At 36.8% G+C, this 12162-nt stretch overlaps 1 protein-coding gene across 5 annotated transcripts in view; it reads left to right on the top strand.

Annotated features, from left to right (window-relative positions):
* The window catches only part of LOC126162235 (rho guanine nucleotide exchange factor 12), a 1164938-nt gene that overhangs the window by 458547 nt on the left and 694229 nt on the right, over positions 1–12162 (top strand). For all 5 annotated transcript variants that reach the window (XM_049918604.1, XM_049918605.1, XM_049918607.1 and 2 more), the window contains 5 exons: positions 219–332; positions 1450–1548; positions 1647–1739; positions 1848–2041; positions 9482–9665. In XM_049918604.1, the coding sequence (XP_049774561.1) occupies positions 219–332; positions 1450–1548; positions 1647–1739; positions 1848–2041; positions 9482–9665 (684 nt within the window). The remainder of the gene's footprint in view (positions 1–218; positions 333–1449; positions 1549–1646; positions 1740–1847; positions 2042–9481; positions 9666–12162) is intronic.

The raw sequence follows: 12162 nt of genomic DNA on the forward strand, positions 1-12162 counted from the left end.
ATGAAGAAAGTTGATATGAGCCCCACATAGTTGTAAAACTCCAGTAATACTGTTTTTATATAATTAATCATCCTCCTGCTGAGCTAGTGGTGATATTGAAGGATATCAGAAGAATTTGAATTGTTAGAAAATTGCAAAACTTCCCCCTTTTGTAAATTTATGACATATTATCAAATGCTTTAGTTTGCATGCATTGTGTTGTATATTATCTGTTACAGGGTCATCTGGAAGATCATGGGCCCTTTAAGAGCCTCAGTACACTGAGGGACTATAAAGCGCATTTGGCAGTATTTCTAAACTATTTACGTTCTAACAGTGATTGTTCAAGCCTGGTAAGTCTTAAATTGTAATAAATAAGGTGTAAGTTACTCCCTAATCTTTCTTACTCTCCTACAGATTACAACAGTGACTGAAATACTACAAAGTGATACATTGTTTATAGAAAGTGTTATATCTGTTTCCTGGAAACAGTCGAAGTTGATGAACTAGTAATCAGATATCCCATTTAGGGATTACAGTTCTCAACACCAACTCTTCGTGTAAGTGGTTTGATATCTGAGCTCTGCTGAATGTTCTTTGGGACACAGATTTTATGAGTACAACAGTTCCACATTGTTCTATGGTAAATAAAAATATTATGAGGCTAACTTTGAAACTATGCTGCTCAAATAATTGTAGCCCAGCCTAAAGAATTGCATAATGTGTGATGAGAGCAGCATTGTACTGCATAGTACCTTGAAGAAAACTAATGGAACAAAACGTCTGCTCTGGACTGGTGGAACATCAACAATAACTTGTTCCAGTTTTCTTATTCTCTGTTGTATACCATACACAGAAGAGTATACAGAGTATCCCCTAGCCATACTTACAGTAGCTACACTATTGGCAGCAACAGCAATGGTGTTGTTGATGATGGTTGTGGTAGTTAGTGTGGTTTTTTTTACTCACTATTAATTTTTACTGTGTTTGATTGGGGAACACTTGTGTACTTGTATCAGCTGAAAATGTGAGATGGAAAATATTTTGACAAGTAAAACAAAATATTATGTAGCAAATTTGTCTTATCCATTCTGTATACTAAACAGCATAATTTTGGTTAAAATAGTAGAATGGTTAAATGGAAAATGTGGCCAGTCATTTTATAGTGCTCTGTTATAACTTTTACTTTCCCTTTAGCCAGCTTTTCAGCTACTGCTGGCTCATATAACCACCATCTACAGTAGCTCAGTAGCTTGATAACTAGAAAATAAAAGTCTTTTTTAAAAAATATTAGAAAGTGACTGATCACTGTCTTTGGGTGATCTCATCTTCTGTCCTTTTGTTGTATCATTCCAAGGACCCTTCTCAGATTAAAAAAAAGTGGAGGTACAGATGCTTGTTTTTCTTTTGACCCAAGTGACAATATGTGAATACTCGTAATCAACTTACCAGGTTATTTGTTATTTGCAGCTTTTCTATTTGATCACTGATATTTACAAAGAAGGAAATGCCAAAGAAATGAAGAAATGGGCATATGAGATCCATTCAAGTTTCCTTGTACCTAATGCTGTAAGTATCTTATAAATATCTTTTCTGGTTGAACGCACTCTTGGTGACAGTTACCACATGAAATAATTCTTTAAAAATATTATTTATTTGTTTCATAGCCTCTCACATTAAGCACTGTTGACGAGAATGTGCTGAGGGAAATAGATGAAGTGTTGTTAAAGGAATCTGACAAAGAAGAAATCCTTAGAAAAGTAAGTTCAGTTATCTACAGCTCATATTGTTGTCTGTTTGTCTCACAGACCTAAAATAACTATGTTTCACTATAGTGTAAGTTTTTTCAATGGGCAATATTTTCCTAGGTTTTCTGGAAGGCACGACAAAAAGCAAAAGAGGAACTTAATGAGCAGCTGGCAGATTTTCAGCAGAAGAGAACAGCTGGACTGAGTTCTTTATTTGGAGCACAGGAAACACAGCTCCATGACTGTATTAATGACAGGAACAAGGAGATGGAGATAGCCAAGGAGATACTTCTCTCTATTATGGAATCCTACAAGTGAGCTACAAATTCTGTCCACTTTAAAGATTATGCGTAGTTACATGGATTGAATTTTGCATTACTTCTCATTTCCTCATACTCGCTGTTTTATTGTAGATGAATGATGTTTATGTTGAAGAGACAACTGTCAGTTTTTGCTTTATTTACATTCATTTGTTTTTTGTGTGTCCATAATATTGAATACATAACTGGAACTCCAGGGCTGCAGCAACACCTTTTGTTTTGGAAGACAATAATTGCAGTGGAATGACCTTCTTAACATGGGATAAAACGTTATTCATCCAGCATTGACATAACTAAAATGACTTACCTACTATAGGTCAAATCATGAGCTACACCCATGAAGATCCTATCTCACTGACATCTGAAGATAATTTAACATTATCAGATTCTTATATGCTTTTGTTTTTTGAATGTGGGCATTAGTTCCATAATGTACTATGTAAATGCTGTTATTTTCACAAACCAATTTTGAAATCAGCTGTGACTGGGTTCATTGATTTTTCATAGCTATACTGAGCCACAGACCATGCTTAAATGCAGTAATTTTATTTTACAATCCATCACTTGGCTGGTCACAATGTCTTTGTTCTCTAAAAACACCTAGTTAACATATCGTTAGTTATAAACATTGATTCTTTAATTTGAAATATTCTTCACTTACCAGAGACATATGGGCGCATAATATCACGAAATTTCAAACATAAGAACTTTCTATTTATCATCTGCGTAGTATGTTTTCCTCAGAGAGCATAGCTTCTTCCGTGCAGTTGAATGGTATAGTCTCTGAAACCTAATATCCACCTTTCAGATTATATGCATATTAGGTTTAAATTTTAGGACTCATTTCACTGAACTGTTCAGAACATTCTAACTAAAAAAAATTCAGTATCAGTTGTCACTTTGAACTGGTTTTGTATCACCAATCAGATTAATTAAGCCGATTTGCTCACTTACACAAATTTTAAGAAACCAAAGATAACATTTATTTTTTTGTTAGCGTCAATTTGAATCTCATCTTTAATTTTACTTTTTCCAGTACCACTCCTTCAGTGACTCTCTTCATGAAATTTTCTAGCTAAATCAGAACACTGATGTCTTCAAATCAGTTCTTACAACTTCATAAAAGTTTAATTGGAACATAATGGATTGTGCAACTTCATAACAAGATTTAATCACAACTCTTGACATTTCAAAATCACAAGACCGACTGAAAGTTTTACAATACAAATTATATCTCTTTTTATTCATTGTTAAAAAAAGGCATAGCAGGGACTTTAAACTCTTGTCATCTTCCTCACCTCCTCTGGCTGTGAATCTGATGACGAATATGCCAGCTGACATTAACTTCTCTCTCAGATATGATGACTGCCATCACTGCCAGTGTCTTGCCCTGCTGCTCATGAAACAAAATAAAACAACACCTATTGAGTTTAAATGCAAATGATACCAATTAGGCAATGTAAGATTGTGAGTCACAATTACTATAAAATGGGAATTCAACTTAACATATATTGTTGCTGCTGGAAAGATCAGTAATAATACAGATGAATATTTCATACCACTGCATAATTCATACTTCGTCATCAGCAAGCTGTTTCGTGCATTGTTGTAAGTTGCAGGAATTTTATGGAATGTGGAGAATGAATTCTGTCCCTAAGGTTACTAGTAAATCTTTTATTCTTCTATGTAGTATGTTGCTGTGAACTTAGTGTCTGTCAGGTCCAAGTGCGTGATATTCAAACTAGATGGAAAACTTTTTGGTCATTGACCCAACAAAAATATGGTGTAGAGGTGCACAATTAACTTGCAATGTGATGGTGGTGGCGGCGGCAGTCTTCAGTCCAAAGATTGATTTGATGTGCTCCCTGCAGTAGTCTATCCTCCTAGGCCTCTTCACATCTGCATAACTTCTGAAACCTACATCCATTTTAACCAGTGTACTATATTTGAGCATTGGTCTGCCACAGTTTTTATTTTCAACACTTCCTTCCATTTCTATTTCCAAATCAACTGTTCCTTGATACTTTCAAGTGTGTTGTATTGACCAGTCTCTTCAGTCAGATAAGTGTTTTCTCTTGCTTTAATCGATATCTCTTAGTCATTTGATCAACCCTTCTGATATTCGACATTCTTCTGTAAAACTACATTTGAAAAGCTTCTATTCTTGTATATACTGTTCGTACCTTGTTTTACTTCTGCACAAATCTAGAGTACAGACAAATAAATGCAGAAAATACTTCATAATACTTAAATTAATAATAGAAATTAACTTATATATCTTTTTTAGAACATTTTTTTCATTCTGTTGCAAGCCTGCATTTTATATTTCATTGGCTGCTTACATTATCAGTTAACTTCTCACCTCAGTATCAAAGCAGGTTTGCTACTTACAGTGTCTTACTTCCTAATCCAATTCCCTCAGCATCGTTCAATTTAATTTGACTACATTCTGTTACCCTTGTTTTACTTTTGTTGATGTTCATTGTACAAACTCTTTGTAAGATATTATTTATCATGTTCAACTCATCTTCCTAATCCTTTTACATCCCTGACGGAATCACAATATCTAGGCAAACCTCGAAGTTTTTATTTCTTCTCTCTGAACTTTTATTCATTTTCAAAATTTGTTCCTGGTTTTCTTTACTGTTTGCTCACTGTGCAGAGTGAATAATACAGGGAATGCGTAAAATCTTGCCTCATTTCTATCTCAGTTTTTGCCTACTTTAGTGCTTCTTGCAACTGCAGTCCCTTTTTTGTACAAGTTTTAAATAATCTTTCGCTCCCTTTATTTTATCCCTGCTGTCTCCTGACTGCAAAGAGTAAATTCCTGTCAATAAAGTCAAGAGGTTCCTCTAATACTGCAAATGCTATAAATATAGATTTGCTATTTTTCAGTCTGTCTTCCTTGGTCGTACTTGCTAAGAGTATTGCTGATGACGTGTTTCAGTTTTTTCCATAACTCTTCTGTGTAATATTTGAAGTAAGTGCTGTTAATCCATTTTTTACATGGACTGTTAGTGACTGTTTATCAACTAAAAAAATCAAATACTACTATAGACTTTTTGATAAACCTGTCACTGGTAGTAACCATTATCATTTGTAATATCATGTTCACTAATCTGAGTCTCTGTGATGAGATTCTCGAAAAGAACAAGTCTTTTTGCAAATGATAGCTGTATAAATTATTTCTCTCTTCACCTAATGGAGCAGTGTGACTACCAAATGCATCCAATTTCTGAATGACTATGCAACGGATCTGTTCGAATCAGGCAGTTTCTAGAAACATCCTTTGATTAATCTGAGTCCATTAACACTGGCTATTCTTACCCACATGAGTATGCGTCAGATATATTTTTAATTATACTAGATCTAATATAAGGAAAGTGTGGAGAAAATGCCTGACGACAGGCCTGCCCCATTTAAAAAAGAATGACCCTCTGGATTGTGATAATTATAGAGGAATTTCCTGCCTTAAAGTAATCTACAAAATCCTATCATAGTGTCTGCTCAAGAGAGTGACACCACTAGCTGAAGAAATTATAGGTGACTATCAGTGTGCTTTTAGGAGAGAGAGGTCAACTATTGATCAAATCTTTACACTCTGATAGATAACTGAGAAAGCATGGGAACATAACGTTGACATCCACATGGTATTTGTTGACTTCAAAAAAGCTTAAGACAGCATACACAGGAGCACAATAAGCAGGGTTCTCAAAGAGTTTCAGTTTCCTGGAAAGTTAATATGCCTAGTACAAATGTGCTTGGAGGAAACATATTGCAAAGTAAAGACCAAGACAGGAGTGTCAAAGGAGTTTGAAGTCAGAACAGGCCTTAGACAAGGAGATGCTTTATCTCCAATACTTTTCAAACTGGTTTTAGAAAAGATAGGTAGAGAACACCAAAAAGTAAACCCAGTTGGATTAAAGATGGGTAGGAATAAAATACATGATATTGTCCTAATAAGTGGAAACAAAGAAGAACTACAATTCATGACAAGTTCCTACAGAAACATTGGAAGGAAAGCAGGATTAGAAATTAATGAGAAAAAGACAGGGTACCTGGTTGTGAGCAAGCCACCCAATGGTGGTGGTCCACTGACAGTTGATGATCTCACTTTTAAAAGAGTAGACACCTTCAGATATTTGGGGACCATTATCAATTAACAGAATAAAATGGCAATTGATAGTAAAGCAAGGATAGCAGCTGCGAATGAAGCTTATTTTGGTCTACGAGATGTGTTATCCAGCAGTGCTGTTTCCAGAAGCTTAAAACTTAGGGTATATCAGAGTGTAATTCTGCCAGTAGCTCTTTGTGGGTCAGAAAGCTTCACATTTTTGAAAGGAAAATATTAAGGAAAATTTTTAGACCAAAGAGAGACCCAGAAACTCAGGAGTGAAGAATACTTAAAAACCAGAAACTGAAGGATCTGTATCAACAGTCTGATATTAGCCAAAGGATGAAGAGGAGGAGACTGATGTGGGCCAGACATGTAATTTGGATGGAGGAGGAACATAGGATGGTAGAAGGAAGTGAGGAAGGCTATGAACCAGATGGAAGGATGACATCGACAAGAATGCAGTAGCAATGGGCTTGAGTAAAGGAAAATGGACTACAAAAGCCAGGAACAGAGATCACTGGAAGGGGAATGTAGAGAACGTGTATGGTCTCCAAGGCCCAAGCAACAATTAAGAAGAAGAAGACTAGATGTAATATTCTGCTAATTTTTTTTATAAACCCTTCTCCACCATTAGTGTCTAATTTATCTTCCTGATATATCCTTCATTCTCCAAATTTCCCCACTTTGCACTTTTATGTTTCAACCAGCAGCCATTGTGGGTATAATGTGAGTATGACTATATTGCTACAATTAATGTAATAAAAAAAGGGACTCTATAGTCCATTAATACTCAGAGTTCACTAGAAGAGGGCAGGGACCATACAGTGCTTCAGGTCTGTTCATACATTAAAAAGACAACTTCTACTCTCAGTGACTCCCATAGCTATTTCATCATTATTTTGTTTGTCCACTATCATTAATTTATTGCCAAACAATCTATTTCGTCAATGAAGATTACGAAAGTTAGTACGGATATTTGACTTCTGTGCTTTCTGTTGACATTGTGTCTTCTCCATTGATCAACAAATCATTTTTATCATAATTGTAATGAAAATGTTTATATTTTATTATTGTTATTTAGACCCAGAACACAGTTTCCAAGCAGCATTTAAATATGAAAAAATCTTTGTGACGCTTTGATCCTTTGTATATTCACTATCTATAGATATATTGTCTCACCTCGATTATCCTGTCTTGGTTTCTTTTCATTTAATTCATTTTGCTTGTCATATTCACACATGAATGGGCAGTAGCTAAAAATTCCAGAACAATGACGCAGTGTGTGTAGGTTATGTGGTATAGTTGTTGGGAAAAGGTACAACAATGTCTAAATTTTTGTTGTATGTGCAGTGACTTCATAGCTGTAAATTTTGGAGTAGTAAACAGCACTCTCAATAAGCAGTTTTAGTACTGTCTGTCCTACATCATCACCTCAATTCTGCAGGGTATTACCCTGTTATACCCTTAAAATATACTTATTGCTGCATAGGCTAGCTCTGTTTCCTGAAAGATAAGTAACAACTTTCATAAAGTTTTAAAAACTGAATGTTCTTTTGTTCAGCTGCTTACATGTGTGTACATGTGATTGTGTGTGACTGTATGTGTGTGTGTGTGGGTGCCCCCCCCCCCCCCACACACACACACACAAAAACTGGTAAGATGATGTTGATTTTAATCTGATGATGGAATATGCCACCTGGGGGATAGTAGATGTGCAATATGGTTTTAACGTCATCTGTCAACAGATAGTGTAGTGGCACAGCTACCAGAAGGCCATCTGTATCTACCCTTTAATAAGAAATGCTCACAGCCAGTATATTCACTGTGTGCAGATGTTTGAAGTAAGCAGGCAGTCATGCCTTGTAGATGCACTCTGCTTCCTGCAGCCAATTGATTGAGTTTGAAAGGTATGAAATTGTGGCCTTCCAAGTGGCAGGATAGTCCTTTTGAAGAACTGCCACACAAGTTGGATGTGATGCATCAGTTGTGCAGCGATGCTGGTATCAGTGGTCACATCAACATTCTCACACCCGTAGGTGAGGTTCTCGATTTTCACACAGCACATATGCCTGCCAGGATCATCTTATTGTAAGGGCAGCAGTAGCAGATCATACAGCTACCAAAATACAGATAAGAGGACTTGTGAGCCCAGATGTGTCAACACAAATTGTTGAGAATCAGTTATTAGCAGTGGGAGTATGAGCATGCACACATCTACCCCATCTTCCACTCATGCTACAGCTGTCTGAGGATCATTTGCAAGATGGAACAGTATGCTGTGGTCTTCAATGATGAAAACAGATTCTGCCTTTCTGCAGGTGATGGTCATTTGTGTGTATGACATAGATATGGTGAGCACTGTCTCATACAGTACATTCGTGCAAGACACACTGGCCCACCTCCAAGCCTTATGGTCTGTGGTACGATAAGCTGCAGCTCTCATTCACCGTTGGTGTTTCTGGAGGGGGCACTAACCAGCACTTGGTACATGCAGAATGGTGTTAGACCCATTCTTTTGCCATTCTTGGAACAGGCAGATGATGCATTGCTCCAACAGGATAATGCTCTCTCTCTCTCTCTCTCTCTCTCTCTCTCTCTCTCTCTCTCTCTCTCTCTCTCTGCCTGTGAAACTCGGCATGCTCTGCAAGGTGTGCAGCAACTTCTCTGGCCATGATAATCTCCGGACTTGTCTCCAGTCGTGCGCATGTGCGATATGATGGGAAGAAAAGTGACTCATCCAAGTCATTAACCAACAACTGTTTTAGTACTATGTGAAGAGGTCAAGCAGACATGGCATAACATATCCCAGGACAGTATTCACCATCTGTACAATAGACGGGGTGCTAGAGTCAGGCCTGCATTGCAGCCCATGGAGGCTACACCATGTGCTATTCTAGGCATTTCAGCATGGGTCGATACCTGGAAACGCAGAACCACTTGTGCTTTTGATCTATAATACTCATTTTATACAGTCAGTGTACACTGTTGCAGCATTAAATCTTGAGTGAATAGGAAGCGTTTAAAAGGGTGTACTAATTTTTCGTGGCTGTGTGTGTGTGTGTGTGGGGGGGTGGGGGTGTGTGTGGGGGTGGGGGGGGGGGGGAAGTTAACTTCTTTTTGTTTTCATACCCCATGTTAACAGAAACTGTAGAATCATAAATTTGTAGATTGATTTTTGAGATGATACACATTGTCATTATATGAGTTATTGCTCATAAGGTGTTCTCTTTAAAGCCAAGCATTATTTCTGGCATTGATTTTTTAATAGTAAGAGAAAACATTTTGATGTGTATACAAGGTGAAATTTTTCTTTGCAGAGAGGACCTAGAGAAGGATAATGTGGACAATCGGCGTTTCACAATGGCTGCTGCAATGGCAACAGTTATGACCAAAGTATTTATGCTTCGTGGACCACATTTAAGCCCTCTCCTGGAGAGATGCCCAACATTTGTTTCAAAAGACAAGTCACTGAAATCAAGACTGATAGGAAAATCAAGGAAGGTACCTACCCTTTTTGGATTAACTCAAGAGTATTATGCATATATGTGATATTATTGATATTTCAGACATCAGTGTTTCAGATCATATCCCATATGTTCATGAAATTTTGTAAGAGATTTTATATTTGTAAGTATTGTATGGTTCAGTTAAACTCCTTGTTGCAGGAAATACATTGTTCTTTAGTTTTGGTATTACATTCTCATCCCAATGAGATTCAATTGATGAGCTTTTTCTTACTCAGTCTCTTACAACGTTGTCCATTCAGGTTTCACATGTCTACGTAGTGCAAGGGGAGCTGTTCGTATTGGATAGTTTGTGGTTTTCTGTCAGACAATGTTTTATACTTATACGCTACTGCTTTTTGCAGCAACTTGGAAGCATTTGACTTACACTATTTCTTGTACATGCACTAAAGTCTGTCTGTAAAAGTAAAAGCAGATTTCTGTGTTTAGTGAAGTTTCTGTATTGATATGAAATTTTTGAATCTACATCTTTTATCAACACATCTACTTTCAGTATTTATATCTTGACACACATGAAACTGTGGGCATGGAACAACATCCATGCTATTAATGATTGGTGGAAACCATCTCAGTTGTATAATTACACACTAATTTTGCTATTGTGTTATGACAAGCTTTGTTCATTAAACATCTTCAGGTTGTCTGCAATTTAAACAAAAGAGAAAATTAGGCTCAAACTACAGGTGACGCTCACTGATAACAGCTTTACACTAAATCATCACTGAGTTGTGCTTCAGTCATGATACAAGTGGTCCTGTTATCATATGTAATCTCAAAGACCAAACCCAAAAGCACTGCTCATAAACATTCTGCTGACTGCCTGGAAGAAGTACAGCAAGCACTCATGGCATGCTGCATACAGTAAACTGCCCAGACAGGACTGCTTCCTGGCAGAGGCAAACATTTAAACATAGTAGTGGCCTTTGTTGAGTAAAATAGTCAACTCTGTGGTCAAAATAATAGCCAGCAATGAAAAAACCATAAATACGAAACTGATATTGGAGAGTGCACAATTAATCCAAACATATGAAAAATATAATCGCATGACAGTTAACAACACAGTTACGCATGATAACAGGGGAACAGTTGACAGACCACATCATCATTGGAAAGCTATGGCAGTAAGTGAATAAATATAAAATACAGTTACAATATAATTATGTAAAACATATCAGGAACAGTAACTATGATCTCACAGGACAATCATAAATAATTAATGACATAGTTACTGAAGGCACAGTGTCCTTGAAAATGTAAAAGAGCTGAAGTAACCAAACAGGTGGTTATTGTTCACAGGTAATAAAAATGCAAGTGAGCGGTGTTAAATTAGTAGCAATAATATACAGTGGGAGAGAGCAAGCACCAGATTTTAACACAAAGCTGTATCGTCGTTAGGTTGTTAATGCCATACAACTTATTATGTAATCGATTGTGAAGTAATTGTATAGAATACAATAGGACCAGGAATTGTGATCAAACACAGTGCTCTTGCATGCAGAATGACAGTAGTTACAACAAACAGTGTCTTCTCATTAATTGTTTAAATAATTGAAAATAATTGAACTGGGTAGTTCTTGTGCATTGCTAATAAACTAAAAGTGAGCTGCACAGAATGTGCTACATGTTTGTTAGTGGTGTACATGTCCCGCTTTTAACCCACCCATGCTTGCCCAGTGGCCAGGTGGGCAGGCCGCTGCGCATTGTCCACAGAACAGGCAGGCTGCTTCACTCCCAGCCAAGCCAAGCAGAACCCAACCCGGACAGGCTGCGGGAAACTTTCTTGCCTGCCCATATTACTGCTGCGCTGCGCTACGCAGCCGTTTAGTCTGCGCGAGTTATTGTCGTATTATGAACGTTAATTAAAAGTTTGTATTTTACCTGAGCACCAAAAGACTAACCCCAACATTGTCAAAAAATATTGTGTTTTTGTTGTACATTCTTCCTTTATGCGTATATTTCGGGCTTATTATCTATATAAATAAAAATGAATTGCCAAATATGTTGATAAGCATAAAACTCGAGAACAGCTGGACCAATTCGGCAATTTTTTTTGTTGTGTTCATAATTCTCAGGACAAAGTTTTTATGAAATAAAATTTTTGGAAAATCGACCGAAAAATTCGAAAATTTGAGAAAAACTGAAAGTGCGTTTTCATTGTGTCTGTGTGTTTGTATTGCATACAATCTTGATAAAATTTTGCACACTATATCAGGAGAAAGAAAACTGGCGTCCTACGGATTGGAGCGTGGAATGTCAGATCCCTTAATCGGGCAGGTAGGTTAGAAAATTTAAAAAGGGAAATGGATAGGTTAAAATTAGATATAGTGGGAATTAGTGAAGTTCGGTGGCAGGAGGAACAAGACTTTTGGTCAGGTGATTACAGGGTTACAAATACAAAATCAAATAGGGGTAATGCAGGAGTAGGTTTAATAATGAATAAAAAAATAGGAGTGCGGGTTAGCTACTACAAACAG

This window comes from Schistocerca cancellata, chromosome 2 (genome assembly GCF_023864275.1).
Source record: "Schistocerca cancellata isolate TAMUIC-IGC-003103 chromosome 2, iqSchCanc2.1, whole genome shotgun sequence".
NCBI lineage: Eukaryota > Metazoa > Arthropoda > Insecta > Orthoptera > Acrididae > Schistocerca > Schistocerca cancellata.